At 37.2% G+C, this 20228-nt stretch overlaps 1 protein-coding gene across 1 annotated transcript; it reads left to right on the top strand.

The window, feature by feature from the left end:
- The first annotated feature begins 2986 nt into the window (after positions 1-2986).
- Positions 2987-20228, top strand: LOC127640851 (GTP-binding protein 2-like). Its single transcript, XM_052123524.1, has 12 exons — positions 2987-3356; positions 5845-5871; positions 5969-6153; positions 6265-6370; positions 8545-8742; positions 8872-9046; positions 11197-11416; positions 12854-12989; positions 13080-13138; positions 13574-13745; positions 13869-14033; positions 17996-20228. The coding sequence occupies exons 1-12, from the start codon at positions 3162-3164 to the stop codon at positions 18182-18184; spliced, it is 1827 nt and encodes a 608-aa protein (XP_051979484.1). The 5' UTR covers positions 2987-3161; the 3' UTR covers positions 18185-20228.

Raw genomic sequence — 20228 nt, 5'->3', positions numbered from 1 at the left:
AATTTTTTTGAGTAACTTACCCAACATTGATGAGACACAACATCAAGCACTCTGAGTTTCTGGATATATTTGTTTAATAGATATACATTATATGTATATGTGTGTGTGTGTGTGTGTGTGTGTATATATATATATATATATATATATATATACACACATACACAAACACACATATGCATACTGTTATGATTCTCTGTTGTTTGCCCCTGTCGTCGGTTTCCCATGGACTACACTTCCCATAATTCCCTGCCCTCATCACTGCCAGCTGTCCTTGATTGTCCTCACCTGTGTTTCATTAACTCATTTGTCATTGTGTATATAATGCCATGTTGTTTGCTTGTTCTTTGTCAGTTGTTGTGTGTTTTGACCTCCTGTTCCCCATCCGGTCCTTTCGTTCATGTTTTCGCTGTTCTTGTGTTTTCCCCCCCATCGTGGAGGTTTCTTTTGTTCCTGTGTTTACCCCATTAATCTGTACTTTTATTAAATACTTTAGGCTGCATTTAGATCCTGCTCCTGCGACCTACTTCATTTTAACGCATATAGTGTGTGTGTGTGTGTGTGTGTGTGTATATATATATATTTAAGCAATATCACACTAGCAAGAGTGTGATATGGCCCTACATCAGCACCGCTGTGATTCGGCCGCAGCGTGCCGTAGGTAATCACAGCAGTGCTGATGTAGGGCCATACAGCACGATTACGAGTGTGATATTGCTTATATACAATAGTTCAATGAACAAGTACATTTAAAAAAATACATATGGTTTAAAATAAGACTACGGTCATAAAAACGCATTTGTGCATGGAACTATATTACGCGACATATCAGAATCTGCCGTTGCTGGTTCAAAACAAATGATGCGTCTGTTAGTAATTAAAAATGTTCACTTCAGGAATAGTATCACGCCTTGTGCTGTTTCTAACAAGTTATTGGATAGACGGATTGATGTGTGTGTGTGCATGTGAGAGAGAGAGATGGAGCATGTGCAATCACCTGTTGCCACACCCAATCAGAGATGCTTACAGCTTTCTGGAGCTTACTAAAACACTTACTCCAATTCTCCAATACGTCGTAGCTTGTTCCTCGGCCACTCCTCCACCTTCTAACGAACGACAGCCACGCCTCTCCGGGCGGATAGGAGGCAGTCCTCCAGCCCCTGGCGGACGGAACACCCCACCGCGTTCTTGGGGAACAGAAGGGGTCTCCCCCGCCCCTGGCAGTGGTTCTCCACTCGCGGTCGGCAGTCTCAGACCCCGCCGCGTTTCAGCGGCTGGTAGGGGACTCCCTGCCCCTGGCAGCGGCCCTGACCACTCCAGGTGATCGGTTAGGAGCCCCTTCTCCCCTCGCGGTCGGCGGCCGTCCTCCACTTCCAGGTGGCCGGGCTCCTCTACTACATATCCCTCCTCCTTCCTGGATTTCGGCACCAGTGTAACGTAGTGGAATGGAAAAAGGAGGCGAGAACTGGCTTGACAATATGAATAATATTTAATTATAAACTTAAACAAAAGACATAAACACACATCTATATATACACACACAAATGCATACAGTTTATAAATACACACACCATATGCATACAGTATGTGTGTATATATATATATATATATATATATATATATATATATATATATATATATATCATACACACACACACACACACACACACACATGCATACAGTGTATATATATATATATATACACACACACACATCAGTACTGCAGTGATTCGTGCCATAGGTAATCACGGCAGTGCTGATTTAGGGCCATATAGCACGATTGCAAGTGTGATATTGCTTATACGCGACAGATCAAAATCTGCTATTTCTGGTTCAGACCAAATGATGCGTCCAAGCCTCCATTAGTAATTATAAAATGTCACTTCAGAAATAGTATCATGCCTTGTGCTGTTTCTAACAAGTTTTTGGATAAACAAGGATGGATGGATGGATGTGTGTGTGTGTGTGTGTGAGAGAGAGAGAGAGAGAGAGAGAGAGAGGAGAATGTGCGATCACCTGTTTCCACACCGAAGCAGAGATACTGTCAGCTTTCTGAAGATCAGCTTTCTCAGTGGAAAAATTGTGTCCAAGCGGGGGTATTTCTCCCTAATTCGCTGTAGCTGGTGCACAAAAGAAACCGCAATGTCCTCCATTTTAAACAGCACCCATTGTGTAATTAATCAGTCTGTTGTGTCTCTCAGCTGAGACACAAGTAATTTTTTTTTAAAGCCATTTGTATTTCCTAGCGATCATGAATGATCATGAATCATGATGCGGATTCACTTCAGTCACCTAACTGGCTCATATTACACACAAAAATAATCTTTCACCACCACCTGCTGGCTAACATATGTAATGTAAAAAAAAAAAAAAAAAAGACTAACAGAAGCTCTTAACAGATCTGCACTGCTCTTACACTTCAGTTTAGAACGGCACAAACACAAGCGGAGTGATACACACACAGTAAAGCATATATATATATATTAGGGCTGTCGATTTAACGCGTTAATTCAGTGCGATTAATTTTACAAAAAATAACACTTAAAAATGAACGCATTTAAACACAAGTAAACTCTGATATTTTTATTAAACTGTTTATTTATTTATTTTTCTTTTTGTTGTTGTGTGTTTTAATATACCTCTTGGCTCTAGATGTTAAAGTTTTTTAAGCATTAATAAAAATAAAAATAAATAAAAACATAGATAAAAATATGTATAATCATTATATATATTGAATTATTGTTATATGAGGGGCTTTCTCAGCAAATATTTGAAAATATGCGATTAATTAATAGGGACACCATGTAATTAATTCGATTAAAATGTTTAATCAATTGACCGCACTAATATATATACACACACGCACGCAGCTCGATTTTCACAGAAAGTGCAGATATCACTCGGTGTTCGACAGATTAAATCCATGGATGACGAATAACTGGAATAAATGATGGAGGCGGGAACACTGCTCTGTCCCGGCCCACTGAGGAGGATGTCGCTGCGGTCATGGCTCCCAGACAGATCGCGTATCATAGTGCAATAGCAAATAACTTAAAAGCAAGGGAATGCATGGCCATTTATTTGGTTTATAAATACGAGGTGTATTTTTAAAACACACGTCTATTTAAGTTTTTAGTTTAAAATCGTAACCCTTTATCAAATTTATGTGCGAACGAGGTATGGATGTGAATGTTGCAGACCGCTGCAGCATCAAGTCTGCGCCGCAAACAAACACCCCGCAGAATAACGCAGCAGATAGTGGAACACAAAATGCACCAAAGAAGAGGAGAAGAGGCAAAAGAGGGAAGAGACGGAGGGGCAAGAAGGCCAACGAGCCTCCGCCGTTTTTACCACCGGAGGTAAATAAATAGATGTGTATTAGATTGATGCTAACCATTAGCCAGATGAGATTACTGTCACTGTGTCAAATAAATAAACACGATCTTCTACAGATGGAAACGCATTGAGTGATTGTGGCTTTATGTTACACCACTGCAATACTAAGAACACTTATCATGTGTAATTACAAGCTGATCAGCAAAATTACAACATAAAAAGTGCTCAAAATTTACCATGGTAACCATACAGTCGCTTCATCCAAAATACCACATTTACCGCAATTACTGTGTAATAAACACTGTAAAATCACAATGAACTAACATGGAATGTCCTTTAAAGCTTTCAGAATCTTTGTATTTTGTTAATAATAATAAAAATGACTATTTTTGGCGGATAATATGTTTCTATGGTGAATGTTTGAAAGGGATTTTTTATTTGGAGTTATTACATTGTACTAATGATGTAACTACACTGTAATATGAGCACTTTTATGTAAAATGTTACTGAAGCAATGCAGAAATATGATATGGGCATAAATGAATGCACATATATCAATTTATGCTTCATGAACTTGAGCAAATAGGTACATAGTCAAATTCCACTAGTATTTGGGGAAATATGTAAATTACATATTTGAATAGAGCCATTTTTGTAGTATTTTGATATGCTCTATATATGTAGAAGTATTTGACTTTTTATTAGTGAATATACAGTATGTTTCACATATATTGCCATATGTCAGAATTCTGTATTGGATCTACTTGTATATGATAAAATTGAATAATTGTATAAATTAGGCTACAGAAAATACTTTTTTAGGCCTACTCCAAATTCACAATATTATATATAAATAATGTACACTGGCAGCCAAAAGTTTGGAATAATGAACATATTTTGCTCTTATGGAAATAAATTGGTACTTTTATTCACCAAAGTGGCATTTAACTGATCACAACGTATAGTCAGGACATTAATAATGCGAAAAATGACAATTTGAGGTTCAGAACATCTTAAACTACTTCAAAGAGTTCTTATCAAAAAATCCTCCACGTGCAGCAATAACAGCTTTTCAGATCCTTGGCATTCTAGCTGTCAGTTTGTCCAGATACTCAGGTGACATTTCACCCCACACTTCCTGTAGCGCTTACCATAGATGTGACTGTCTTGTCGGCACTTCTCACGCACCTTACAGTCCAGCTGATCCCACAAAAGCTCAATGTGGTTAAGATCCATAACACTCGTTTACAATTATCTGTTGTTCAATGTCTGTGTTTCTTTGCCCACTCTAACCTTTTCTTTTTGTTTTTCTGTTTCAAAAGTGGCTTTTTCTTTGCAGTTATTCCCATAATGCCTGAACCCCTGAGTCTTCTCTTTACTGTTGTACATGAAACTGGTGTTGAGCAGGTAGAATTCAATGAAGCTGTCAGCTGAGGACACGTGAGGCGTCTTTATCAAACTAGAGACTCTGATGTACTTATCCTCTTGTTTAGTTGTACAGCTGGCTTTCCACATCTCTTTCTGTCCTTGTTAGAGCCAGTTGTCCTTTGTCTTTGAAGACTGTAGTGTACACCTTTGTAGGAAATCATTTATTTAGGTAATTTCAAGCATTGTATAGCCTTCCTCATAACAATGATTGACTGATGAGTTTCTAGAGAAAGCCATTTTTGACCTAATATTGTCCTTAAGACACGCCAGTCTATTGCACACTGCAGCAACTCAAAAACAAACACAATGTTAAGCTTCATTTAATGAAAAAAAAAAGCTTTAACTGTGTTTGATATAATGACAAGTGATTTTCTAGTACCAAATGATCAATTTAGCATGTTTACTCAAGGATAAGGTGTTGGAGTGATGCTGCTTTCTAGATTTGATAATTTTTTTTTTCAAATAGTGATGGTGCTGTTTTTTACATCAGTAATGTCCTGACTATACTTTGTGATCAGTTGAATGCCACTTTGGTGAATTAAAGTACCAATTTCCTTCTGAAACAGCAAAATCTGCACATTATTCCAAACTTTTGGCCACCAGTGTACATATTTGTTTTTCACAGTTACGCATTGAGAATCTTATTAAATCAATAACAAAAAAGTCCATATTATTACCATGTTTTTGGGGCATTTAACATGGTAATACTAAAGTATTTTTGAAGTGCCAGGACCACATGACTACGCTAATTATTATAATGTAATAAATCAAAGTCCCATTATATTTCCACCACTGTACAATGGGAACACAGTACTTAAAAAAAGGGATTTCATGATATTTAATGACATCATTTGACAATGACGCTACCAATAAACTTGTTTTGTTAATTTAGCAAATTTTTTCTGCTTATTTAAAGACACTTATGTTTTATTCTGCACTGCGTAGTGCAGAATAAAATAAAATGTTATGTTTATTATTATTATTTTTTTACAGTTTTGTGCTATGTATTATTTGTATTTAGTAAGTAAATTAATGCGCAAGGAAATCTTCTTTTGACAAACGTAATTTGTTTTCTTTTTTCAGGCTGAAGAGGGAAACATTGAATACAAGGTACACACGAACCCCACTTTCACAATCTGAGTCAATGAAGTAGAAGTTAAACTCTCGACACATTCATCTAGTTTTTCTTTACTCATGCTCTTTGCAGTTGAAGCTAGTGAACCCTACACAGTATCGATTTGAGCACTTGGCCACTCAGTTGAAATGGCGACTTCAAGAGGGCCGCGGGGAGGCGGTGTATCAGATTGGGGTTGAGGATAACGGTCTGCTGGTTGGACTGACAGAGGAAGATATGAAAGCATCACTGAAGACCCTTCGCAGAATGGCTGAGAAGTATGTAGTCGAACTTATATATTTAATTCGTGTATTGTTTAATGTCAGTGTGTTAGGCATGGCTTACAAGCATGTTGTGTTGTCTTGGTAAGACTCTGTGACTCTGCGCAGGGTTGGAGCTGATATCACACTCCTCAGAGAGAGGGAGGTGGATTGTGATCGAGCTAGACGGAAAATCGCAGAAGTTCTTGTGCGGAAAGTGCCAGATGACCAGCAGGTTAGCTTGTGATGGCACAATAAGTTTCAATGCCATAGTAAATCATTGTTGTTATTGTAATAAATTATGTGATGCATATTTTTTGTGTGTCTGGATCTATCAGTTGATTAAAAAACATAAAAAGTATGTTTTTTGAAAATGAATTTTACACAATTTTTATGATGAGAACATGTTTTTAATGTGTATTAATAAAATATCTTTGTGTGGGACATAAATAAAAAAAATATCAAAGTGGTATACTCATACTGAGATTGGAAGAATATATATATACACACACACACACACACACACACACATACAATATATATACAGTGTAAACTAAACTTGGTAGTATGGCAATTATTTATTCTTATAATTAATAAGAGGCAGTGAAGTAGTTCTGTTTTTTAAAGTCATTAATATTTAAAAACATTTATCTTCCAAATCAGGTTAAAACAGGCTAACTGTCAAATGATATAACCTTTCGAAACGTCATGATATTCATAAATCAAACACACACACACACACACACACACACACATATATATATATATATATATATATATATATATATATATATATGCACATCGATCAGCCACAACATTAAAACCACCTGCCTAATATTTATCCGCTCGTGCCGCCAAAACAGCGTCAACCCGCATCTCAGAATAGCTTTGATGATATTCTTCTCTCTGAAATTGTACAGAGTGGTTATCTGAGTTACTGTAGACCTTGTCAGTTTGAACCAGTCTGGCCATTCTCCGTTGACCTCTCTCATCAACATGGCGTTTCCATCCACTGATCTGCCGGTCACTGGATGTTTTTTGTTTTTGCCACCATTCTAGAGTAAATTCTAGAGACTGTTGTGTGTGAAAATCCCAGGAGATCAACAGTTACTGAAATACTCAAACCAGCCCGTCTGTCACCAACAATCATCCATGCGATTATTTAATCAGACAATCCTTTGGCAGCCTTGCAGTGCATAAAAGCATGCAGATACAGGTCAGGAGCTTCTTTTAATGTTCATATCAACCATCAGAATGGGGATAATTTTTTATCTCCGTGATTTCGACAATGGCATGATTGTTGGTGCAGACGGGCTGGTTTGAGTTTTTCTGTAACTGCTGATCTCCTGGGATTTTCACACACAACTCCGAATTGTGCCATACAAATCGCATATACAAATATTTGCTGAGAAAGCCCCTCATATAACAATAATTGATTATATAATGATTATACATATTTATATCAATATATAATTATACATAGTTATCTTTAAATATTTAAAATATATATATATATATATATATATATATATATATATATATATATATATATATATATATATATATATGCACACAGTTCACAGCAATCCATTTCACAAGTGAATTTGTCAATCAGTTGGGGATTTATTATGAGGGCTTGTTTAAGGGCCCGTCAATTTACACCTACGTCAGATGTCTCTGGTGCGTTGCGTCATAAACATAAAATGTTTAGGTCACTGTGTCAAGTTAAATATAGTTTAATACTCAATCTTTAAACACATCTTGAGATCCCTTAGTTCGCATTTGCGCTCCTTCGAGTGTTTTGAACGCAAGAATGTAACACATGTTTGTGTTGTTCTGCCCACTGAAGTGTTGTTTTCTTCACTGTATAAACTGTGTGTTGCTCATAAAGCTGAAATTTCACTTACTGCCCTCTGGAGAAACAGGTGGTACTACAAGCTTGCATTTCTCAGGAATCTTCCTTATTATGGTCCGGAGGGGCATTGTGATTAAATGCGTTCATTTTTTTAACGTTTTATTTTTTGTAAAATTAATCGCACTGAATTAACGCGTTAAATCGACAGCCCTAATATATATATATATATATATTAAAAGTTATAGCTAATTGTACATTTTATTTTTACAAATTAATTTTTAAAAAAATACTTTCTAACTTGATTTTTTTTTACATGTATGTTTAAAAATAATGATCAGTAAGTGTTTGATTAATGATTGATTACATGTGTAAGGAATTTTTTTGGTAAAAATATGAGTTTTTTTTTAAATGTATGAACATAAATGTATGAATAGCAACATGAATATAAAAATATCTTTAAAAAATTTTTATTTTTATTTTTATCATCTATTCATTGACACACTAATGAATGTATTATATTGTAAAGTTGTTGTGATTTCTGTGTTTGTGTGTAGTTCCTGGATCTGCGTGTGGCTGTTCTGGGTAATGTGGACTCGGGGAAGTCGACTCTGCTGGGCGTGTTGACTCAGGGCGAGCTGGATAATGGGCGAGGCAGGGCGAGACTCAACCTCTTCAGACACCTGCATGAGATTCAAACCGGCCGTACGTCCAGCATCAGTTTCGAGATCCTCGGCTTCAACAGCAAAGGAGAGGTGGGAAAAATACTGAGAACCTTCAATTGCAGTTTAGTTTCAAATGCATTAACTGAGATTCAAACAAACAACCTCCTGCTTGTGAAATGTGAAAGTTGTGATATTACTATTTTTTTTTTATAAATTCAGGTTGTAAATTACAGTGATTCACGTACAGCAGAGGAGATCTGTGAGAGCTCTTCGAAAATGATCACATTTATTGATCTGGCTGGTCATTATAAGTACTTGAAGACCACCATATTTGGCTTGACAAGCTACTGCCCAGACTTTGCCATGCTGGTGGTAGGGGCAAACACTGGCATTGGTTAGTATTTATACATCTATACGCTGCACGTTTTTAAACTCGAACTTGATGTTAAAATTGGTTATGCAAAATTTCTAACACAAAGTAATTCACGGCACTTGCCGATTTATTGAATATTTCGGATGTATTTAATAGTATTTTGTTGCAAATACAGCATTTATCAACATCGTGAATATCGCAAAGAACTTAATGAGATATTTATTTGGGAACTAAAAATAAAGTAAATAAATTCTTTGATGTTGAAATACCCTTTACCTTTTACTATACCAGCTTAACCTTGTGCGACCCCTCGTCCACATGTGTGGACATTGTATTTTTGGTTCCGCTATACACAATGCGTAATTTAAATTTAAACCGACTTAATACTGTTCACAAGACTCTAGACTGTCATTTAAGGGTTAAACGTCTGACACACAGTCATGTGACGCAATAACATGGCGTAGATTTCCTTGAAGTGCTTCTACGGGCGCAGAGCCAACATAAGTGCCTCTGGTAAGACATTTTTTCATTAAAACCTGTTTGGGTGTAAAGAGTAGAATCTCTAATTTCGTTTGTTATGCCACTTTAAAAAATGGATGCATTTTTCATGCCTCAGCACGCTGGATAAATGCTGATGTCCACATACGTGGATTTTAGGACATAATTCCCTCAAAAGTAGAAAAAACATGTTAGTTATTTTGAATAACTTGAACACATCTGTGGGTCATTTAACTTCATTTTAATATACATTTTGTTATATTTTATTTGTAATCACAGTACAATACAGTTCTATTCATTAAAATGAGTACATGCATTCCTATTCACCTTATGCGCCAGAAAAACTAGCGCGCAGCCATCTTAAAAATTTGGTCTCGGAACTTCCGCTCTAGCGATTCTATATAGATTTCTATGGTGTCTGATATAAAGTGTAATTAGCTAGCAAAGTGGATTTACAGGTTATAGAGTTATCAAAAGTTATGAGTATTTTAAAGTTTTCAGAGGATGTCATAACAACTGGAAGCAGAGCGGGGGGAATTTAAAAAGAGTTCTTCGTTCATAAATACACAAGATCTTCATGCTGTGGACGTACTGATGTGCCTCAGTGCTCATGAAACTCCAAGAGACAACACAAAGTCATTTCAAATATCTCATACGACACCTCTGACCATTCTCTTCCCATGTCATTCACCCATCGTGTTATACTTAAGGTGAGAAGTTTTTTTGAGCGTTAAATCGGGACAGGGGGAGGGGTGTACTATACACACAAATTATTAATAAGTTGAAACCTAAAAATGAACCAGAATTACATGTATAACAAATAATGCTTGTATAATGAAAAAGTGCAGTGTATCATAGCTGTCCGAATGTAATCTGCCAGGTCCAATTAACCTTCGCAGGTGTCGTAGAAAACAAATAATTAGACCAGTGTTTCCCAATCCTGCTGAATTAGGTGAATATTCACTGTGTATTTTCACATTCAGAATCAATGGGCTCATGCAAAAGTGGAAAAATGTTGCTTTCAGGGGCTTTATATGGAGTTAGGATGAAAATAAGGTGCATTCAGAACTGTTCTGAGAACAGTGCAGACAGACAGCACACTGGAGGTCAAGTCATTCTCTAAATAGGGAGCAAGGGAGCATCATATAGCTCTTTATGCAGCTAAGTGCATTCACTCCTAAAATGCAATCAAAGTGGACATTGCTTGGTATAAGATATAAAAGAGACATTCGTTTATGATAAACATTACTTAAATGCAATAATTATTTTAATTAATTATAACGGACATATCAACATCTTGTATAAAAGCTTTCAACGTTTCTTTTTAGTGAACCACCACTTTAAAATGTCTTGGGGTCTGAAATATTAAGGAATCTCAGGAATGACCCGTTTACAACAGTATATAGTAGCGTCTCTGTTCCAAAATTGCAGTAGAGTCATTACCAGATACAGTCAGTAAAATCAAAACACTGATTTAACAATGTGTCATTGCTCAAAAATCTTCACATAAGCATTTGTCATGAATTAAAATGTTTCGGTTAGAAGGTTGGAAATTTTGCATTGTTATAGTGGTGCATAAATGTAAAAATGATTTCAAATAAAAAATATATTTAATATTTGCCTAGTCCTACTGGGAATACATACTTTATATTGTCAAACACTCTCTCTCTCAGCTGGCACAACAAGGGAGCACCTGGGTTTGGCTATGGCGCTGAAGGTGCCCATATTCATTGTGGTGAGTAAGGTGGACCTGTGCGGCAAAAGCACTGTGGAAAAAACCGTCCGTCAGCTGGAGAGAGTTCTTAAACAGCCCGGCTGCAATAAGGTCCCCATGGTGGTGGCAAACCCTGATGATGCTGTCACAGCCGCACAGCAGTTTGCACAATCCTCCAGGTACAAATGTGAATGTGTGTGTGTTTAAAGGAATAGTTCACCCAAAAATTTAAATTCTCTCATCATTTACTCACCCTCATGCCATCCCAGATGTGTATGACTTTCTCTCTTCTGCTGAACACAAAGATTTTTAGAAGAATATTTCAGCTCTGTAGCTCCATACAATGCAAGTCAACAGGGTTCAAAACTTTGAAGCTCAAAAAGCATAAAGGCAGCATAAAAGTATTCCATAACAGTGGTTAAATCCATGTCTTCAGAAGCAATATGATAGATAAACTTTTTTCACAATATAGCGTTTAAGGGGTTATAACCTCTTTTTCTCTGAAAGGGTCAGTTTACCTAAAAATGTAACTTCTGTAATCATTTACTGTCATGTCATCCCAGATGTGTATGACTTACTTTCTTATTTTAAGTATATCTGAACTTTTCAGCGATCACTTCTGCATTTATTTTAGTTAAAATAACAAAATAAGGCCTCAAAACATCCACGTTGAAAATTAACGTCCCCTGGATGTAACGGTTTAGACATTTATATAAAAAGAAGTCATATATCACTCTCAAGAATGTTACTGTACAGTTTATTTTGTTGCCCTTATACCACAGTTTGAAAGATTTTCAAAAGAATCACCAAGCGAAATATGATTCTTTAAATCATCCAATACAAACGTCTCTTTTGTACTCCAATAACTGCTGCTGTAAGCCCGAAATAGCTAACAAATTGATATCTTTTCTGTGAGCTTGCTTGGCTGAATGTTATATCTAATGTTATAATCAATGTTATATCTAAGATGTCCAGAACAAAATATGCCATTCAGAATGAAAAGCATGCAAAACAAATCATCAGAAAAATATTGATGATAAAATGTTTTATATCATTGCAAAGGGGAGGATCTCGGCTTTCTAATGACACCTAGATTGAGTTTCTAGTCCTCTAAGAGGCTGAGATATTCAACGAAATAATGAGGGTGGTGCTTGAACAGAAAATTAGACTGAATGTCTATGGACGAGCACATCTGAGAGGGCTAAAATGCTCTAGAGCGCCTCCTACATTTCAGATCAGTATATTGTGATGGAATGTGAAGATTGTTTTTTTTCCTAGTGCTTTCTGCCACATAGTGGAATAAAATTAGACTTTTCAAAGTGTGGTAGAGCGAACAGAACCAGAAATACACATCTAGGACAACAACAAAAAAAATAGTATCATAAGATTATAAACATATCCAATATTATTAATGAATAATTGGAGTCTTTTTTATTTGGGTGTTTCTCTGAAAAATTAGACCAATTTTTTTGCAATTAGTCCACAGAATGTGTGAATGTTTAGCTTTGAAATTTGAATGTGAAAAGTTGCAGGCAGCAGCCCAAAAATGCACCAAAGTTTAAGGGGCTAAATGAATCATATTCTGCACTAAAGATTATGCATTTCTGTTCCCGCAGTGTGACGCCCATCTTCACCCTCTCCAGTGTATCTGGGGAGAATCTGGACCTTCTAAAGGCCTTTTTCAATATTCTGCCTCCTCTGAGCAACAGCAAAGAGCAGGAGGAACTCATGCAGCAGCTTACGGAGTTCCAGGTAAATACACACTTACACATTCCAGCCAGCACACATACTGTCTGTTTTCTCAATTCTGGATGTCATTTTGATGTCAATGTATTCTTACAGGTAGATGAGATTTACAGTGTTCCTGACGTAGGGACAGTAGTTGGTGGAACGCTTTACAGGTCAGTCCATCTGTCTAACCCCCTAAAAACCACCACAAACACTGTACAACAGAATCGTTTTTAATGTAATACAATAAAAAAGGACTGTGTTACGGATAAGAGAATCATCATTGAAAACAGTGGGAATACTAAGTAGGTTGTTTTGATGTGTTACAGTAACGAGAATCATGGGTAAAATGTGCTGAAGTGTCCCGAAAATAACGTTACACTGCAAACAATCGTATTAGTTCTAAAATGTAAATTATGCTTCATTTTCTTTATGCAAAATATAATTCCATTTTATTTTTATTAGATATTAAATATGACCAGGACATTTTCTGGACAGGTTTAGTGAGAATCACACTTCAAGGCTTCTTAAACTTTTTCAGATGTCAAGTCAAGTCTTGATGAACTTGTCATTCCTTGTTTATGAATGACAGTACGTTTTCTCTGTAGTGGTGTCTGTCGTGAGGGAGACCGTTTGGTAGTGGGCCCTACAGATGATGGTAGGTTCTTGAGGTTGAAAGTGTGTAGTATTCACAGAAATCGCTCTGGATGCCGCGTGCTAAGAGCTGGACAGGCTGCCACACTCGCTCTGGGGAACTTTGATCGCTCATTACTACGAAAGGTTTGATATCAAAACTCCAAAGAAAACAATTCCTTTTGTATTGATGCAGACAGACTGTGATACAGTAACTTTATCAGTAGTTTGACTTTACAAAGTCTTTACAAGTCATGATTGTGTTTTAAGGGTATGGTAATGGTGAGTCCTAAGATGAACCCTACGATCTGCTGGCAGTTTGAAGCTGCGATCGTTCTCCTGTTCCATGCCAAGACGTTCCGCCGTGGTTTCCAGGTCACGGTGCACGTGGGGAACGTGAGGCAGACTGCAACAGTGGAGTGCCTCCTTGGGAAGGTAGTTGTCTTTTTACAGCCTCAAGTTTTGCTTAATAATATTTTACTTTCTAAACGTAGCTTTCCAACTTTATATATTTATGTGTGTTATGTATAATATATTTATAAAAATAAATGTAGATTGGGGGCCTGGGTAGCTCAGCAAGTATTGACGCTGACTGCCACCCCTGGAGTCGCGAGTTCGAATCCAGGGCATGCTGAGTGACTCCAGCCAGGTCTCCTAAGTAACCAAATTGGCCTGGTTGCTAGGGAGGGTAGAGTCACATGGGGGTAACCTCCTTGTGGTTGCGATTAGTGGTTCTCGCTCTCAGTGTGGTAAGTTGTGCGTGGATCGCGGAGAGTAGCATGAGCCTCCACATACTGGGAGTCTCCACGGTGTCAAGCACAGCAAGACACGTGATTCGATGCACGGATTGACGACGAGTAACCACGACACCACGAGGACCTAGTAAGTAGTGGGCAATTAATTATATAAAATGAACACTAACGTTTACGAAATGAATGAATTTCCCGGGCCATAATAAAGATTTGTCCTACCATCAGAGCAATTTAAGCTTGAAGTACAGTACCACATTTGTGTTTTCGTGAGTCCCAGTCAGCAGGGGGCAGTAAGCGCATCTCCAGCTGAACAGGCAACTCGCAGTAGTACAGGAAACGAACCACACTTACCGACAATAGACGTCACAAGATGAGGAGAGAAGGGTCTGTCTGCATCCTGCAAGACTACTACTACATGACACACCCACAAAAAGGCATGCCCACTACAAGTTACACCCCCAAATATGTGAGAAATGCTGAAGTCTTCAACAGATGAATGTAACATTTATAGACTGTTTGTTGTGTTTATTAGGAGTGCTGCAGCAACCCTACAGCTACACCTTTCCCTACCCCTTAACCCAACCACAAAGATTAAAACAATTAAAAGTTGGTAAAATTAACAAACACACCGCAACTTAAAAGTTCTAATGAATACAAATATACTGTTGTGTAACTAGGTGGCGACAGTGACCAGAAATGTGATGAAATGAAGGGAAGTTTGCGGTGTGTTAAGCTAATAGGCTAACTGGTTAGCTTGTGAGCTAACTGGAGATGACACAGAGAAATTGTACATTTTAGACCTTTGGTTAAATAATATAATATGTGACATATAATTTAAAAGTTATTATGTTATTGCCTTATTTGTTATTTACACAATTAAGACGACATGAATCATAAAGTGGTTAGATAGAATTTTAAATGTTTTTTTAGCCAATAGAATTGCTTTATTATCCAAGGGGGTGTTTCTGGGAGTGGGCATGTCATGTAGAAGGTGTTCCTTGTCGTCCTGCGGGATACAGACAGATGCACTTGGATGAGTTCAGTTTCTTGTGTTCAAACACAGCTGGATGGAACGCAACTCTGAATACAGTGGTTTTGAGATGTCTTTTTCTACTTTTCAAACTACGTTTAATTTGGCACAGCACTGTTTATGATGCAATGCAATTAAAGTGAGACACTTTAAAAGTGGACATAGATGCGTCCTTAGAAAAGATCATATAATAATTTTGATTGACAAATCATTTGTAAAATGATTGCTGTGGACTGTCGGACAATGAAAGGCTTATGGTCAATAATCTGGAAATAATATTGCCTTCGAAAGCCACTTTTTGTATTGTCTAATCAATGCTTTACTTGTCTTCCACAATAATGTAATGCATTTTTATTAACCTTATTATATATACATACATATATACATACAGTGTATATATACACCTATCAGCCACAACATTAAAACCACCTGCATAATATTGTGTAGGTCCCCCTCGTGCCGCCAAAACAGTGCCAACCCACATCTCAGAATAGCATTGATTATATTCTTCTCAATACAATTGTTCAGAGTGTTTATCTGAGTTACTGTAGACTTTGTCAGTTCAAACCAGTCTGGTCAATCTCTGTTGACCTCTCTTATTAACAAAACATTTCCATCCACAGAACTGCTGCTCACTGGATGTTTTATTTTTTTTGGCACCATTCGGAGTAAATTCTAGAGACTGTTGTGTGTGAGAATATAATATAATCAATGCTATTCTGAGATGCGGGTTGGTGCAGTTTTGGTGGCACGAGGGGGACCTACACAATATTAGGCAGGTGGTTTTAATGCTGTGGTTGATCAGAGTATATATACATATATATTATACATACATACTACACACACACACACAATGCATTCAGAAAGTATTCAGACCCCTTAATTTTCACATTTTGTTATGTTGCAGTTTTATGCTAAAATGCTTTAAATTATTTTTCACATCAATCTACACCCCATACCCCATAATGACAAAAAACAGATTTTTGATACATTTGTAAATGTATTAAAAAGAAAAACTGATTTATCACATTGAAATAAGTATTCAGACCCTTAACTCAGTACTCCTTTCATGTGGCAGCAATTACAGACTCAAGTCTTTTTTGGAAATGATGCGACACAGCTTTGCACTCCTGCTTTTCTGCCATTATTCTCTGCAGATCCTCTCAATCTCTGTCAGGTTGGATGGAGACCATTGGTGAACAGCCATTTTCAGGTCTCTCCAGAGATGTTCAATCAGGTTCAAGTCCGGGTTCTGGCTGGGACACTGAAGCGCATTCACAGAGTTGTCCCTAAGCCCCTCTTGCATTGTCTTGGCTGTGTGCTTAGGGTCGTTGTCCTGTTGGAAGGTGAACCTTCACCCCAGTCTGAGATCCAGAGCACTCTGGACCAGGTTTTCATTATGGATATCTCTGTATTTAGCTGCATTCAGTATTCCTTCAACCCTGACTAGTCCCCCAGTCCCTGCCGCTGAACAACACCTCCACAGCATTATGCTACCACCACCATGCTTCACCGTTGGGATGGTATTGCACAGGTGATGAGTGGTTCCTGGTTTCCTCCAGATATGATGCTTGGAATTGAGGCCAAACAGTTCAATCTTCATTTCATCAGACCAGAGAATCTTGTTTCTCACAGTCTGAGAGTCCTTTAGGTGCTTTTTTATGTGTCTTACACTGAGGAGAGGCTTCTGTCTGACCACTCTGCCATAAAGACCAGATTGCAGTGATGGTTGTCCTTTGGCAAATTTCTCCCATCTCCACACATGTCCTCTGGAGCTCAACCTATAGTGACCATCGTATTCTTGGTCACCTCTCTTACCAAGGCCCTTCTCCCCCAATTGCTCAGTTTTGCTGGGTGGCCTGGTTGTTCCAAAGTTCTTCCATTTAAGAATTATGGCGGCCACTGTGCTCTTGGGAACCTTCAATGCAGCCAAGACATTTTTGTAGCATTCCCCATATCTGTACCTCGACACAATCCTGTCTATGAGTAGTTCCTTTGACCTCATGAATTGTTTTTTGCTCTGATATGCATTTTCAGCTGTGAGACCTTATGTAGACCGGTGTGTGCCTTTCCAAATCATGTCCAATCAATTGAATTTGCCACAGGTGGACTCCAATCAAAGTGTAGAAACATCTCAAAGATGACCCAGAGAAATGGGATGCACCTGAGCTCAATTTCACATGTCATAGTGAAGGGTCTGAATACATATGTTAATGTGATATTTCAGTTTTTTTCTTTTTAATAAATTTGCAAAGTTATCAAAAATCTGGTTTTTGCTTTGTCATTGTGGGGTATGGAGTGTAGATTAATGTGAAAAATTAATAATTTGAAGCATTTTAATTATTTAGCATATTATTATATACACACACATACATAAAAATGTTTATCTAAATTATTATAATAATTATAATAATATATACTGTATGTATATACAGTATCTATGTATTAAAATTGTTAATCTATTGACAGCCCTTATAGATATGTAATCTCTTGACAGCAATCATATTTTTCTAAATTTCAGGCACTTAATTGAATCGAATCACCCTTAAATGTTGAAAACTGATGCTTTATGTGCACATCACAGATATATGTGTATGTCTCTGTGTGTCCTCTAGGAGGAGCTACGTACAGGAGAGAGAGCCGTAGTGTGCTTCAGATTCTTAAAGCACCCTGAGTATTTGCGCATAGGAGCCAAGCTCCTCTTCAGGGAGGGGGTGACCAAAGGCATCGGACATGTGACGCACCTCCTGCCCTCGACCCAGTACCATGTGCCTGACCAGAACCACAACCAGAACCACAATTAGATACTCTATAAGTCCAAAGAGGACACTCGACTGCAGTCACTTCTTGTCCTTGCCTTGAGTTTTGCATACCCTAGTTTTATCGTGTACCTTTCATTTCCACACTCAGATTACAGAGAGGCCGTACTACTTTCATAGATTTGCCTATATTAATCGCAGATTTGCCTGTGTGTAAATGCTCTCGGCTCTTGTGAGGTTTATCAATATATATATAAATATATTAACCTTAAATCGTTTTGTTCATGTTTTGGCAATGTCCATGTTGACAAATTGAGAGATGAATTTGCGCCAAAATAGAGAAGAGTTGGATTGAGGCAGTCTTTTACGTCAACAATAAAGATTGAAAACGTTTTCTTCTGAAAAGATGATTAGCAATCCTAAATATACAGGACTATATGGTAGTTTTATTTTATTATTATTTAAATTTAGCCTACTAGTTGAAAACCACTGGATAAGAGTATAATATACAGAATGTAATGGAGCTCAGAAACCTCACACATGTGCAGGTTTCACATCTTAAAGCTGTTTGACCTTGAGTAAAGCATGTGGGATTTTGCGTCACTAAGCTGTGGTCTTAACTGGGTATCTAGAGCAGATTGTTAAACGAACACTTCTTTCTACAGCCTGCATTATAGATATAAGAACATAATCACAGCATTTATTTGATTGAGAAATTTTCAGTTGGTCAATTCCGTAAACTTCCTCAGATTCTTGGTTACCCACGTAGATTTGTTGCATACCTCAAGATTCGTGTTGTATTTTGTACACACCATTTTTATTTTAATGTGAACAAAAATGAGGCTGAGAGGTGCAGAAATACAGTCTAAAAAACAGGGTGACGATCTTTTTAGCTGATGAAATTTTGAAAATAGTTTTTGCACAAATTTCAATGTAAAAAATGGAAAACATTTGTTGTAAAAATTAAGAGATGCGACCTCAAGATGACCCCACGAACGATTTATACAGAAATCCGTTGCATTGTGACAATTTATGCAAGAATGGTTTAACAAACTATTTACACTAATACGTTGCAATTGCGTCAATTTACGTAAAAATAGTTTTACGAACCATTTACCTGAAAGTGTTGCATTGTGACAATTAAATCAAGAATGGTTTTAGTATGATTCACGCAGAAATGTGTTGCATTGCGACACTTTACGTAAAAACGTTTTACGAACAATTTACACATTTGTTCTTCTTGTTTTCAGAATTTGACCCATTGAAAAAACTGAATTTCTATCCCTCACAGATTTGCTGACGTTTGTGAAATTTCAATTAGTTTCTGTGCGTTTGTTGGAGTGAATAATTATCACCCCGTCTTCACAACAAAATAATTTACAGGACATTCTTGGAGCTCTAGGGTTTAAGGATCAATACATTTATAAAAATTTCAGACTGGATTGCATTGTGCCTATTTAAAAATGTGTTTTCGGTGATTGTGCATATTGCGCACTTGTTTGGAAGCAAGGTTTGGTTGATTTTAGATGGTTTACAGGATTCGACTGAAAACATATGGCAGCTTTTTGTGATCGGTTTCAGTCTTGTGATCCTACGCATGCGCAGAAATTCAGATAACCGTTGTGTTGTGCATTGTAGTTTCATCCGTGCGTTCATATTTGAGATATTGTGCAATTCTAAAAAACATTGAATGTACTGATTGTGAATCTAAATGTATGGTTTTGAAGTTACTGAACTAATAACATGACTGCTAATATAGTATTCTTCAGCAGTATCTGTACACGTGCCTCATTTATCAAGCGCGAGCAGAAAAAACACATTGGTCCCTCAATTTATGTCATAAAGGTTTCACAAACTATTTACACACAAATGAATTCTGCTCGTGTTTCATGAACGAGTTCCACTCTTTTAAATCTCGTCAGTACAGCTTCTGGTCAACAGTGCATGTTGTGATTTAATAAATAATCATTAATATTGTCTGAAGTGCAGCTGGTTGGCTTGACTGCATTTTGGATGTTCATGTATCTTCTAAAAAGGCGTCACTGAAGCCTGCAAACAGGACTAGATATCTATTGCTTTGCTATTAGTT

The sequence above is a fragment of the Xyrauchen texanus genome, chromosome 50 (genome assembly GCF_025860055.1).
Source record: "Xyrauchen texanus isolate HMW12.3.18 chromosome 50, RBS_HiC_50CHRs, whole genome shotgun sequence".
NCBI lineage: Eukaryota > Metazoa > Chordata > Actinopteri > Cypriniformes > Catostomidae > Xyrauchen > Xyrauchen texanus.
Note: the sequence above shows the minus strand (reverse complement) of the source record. Positions and strands in the feature narration are given on the sequence as shown.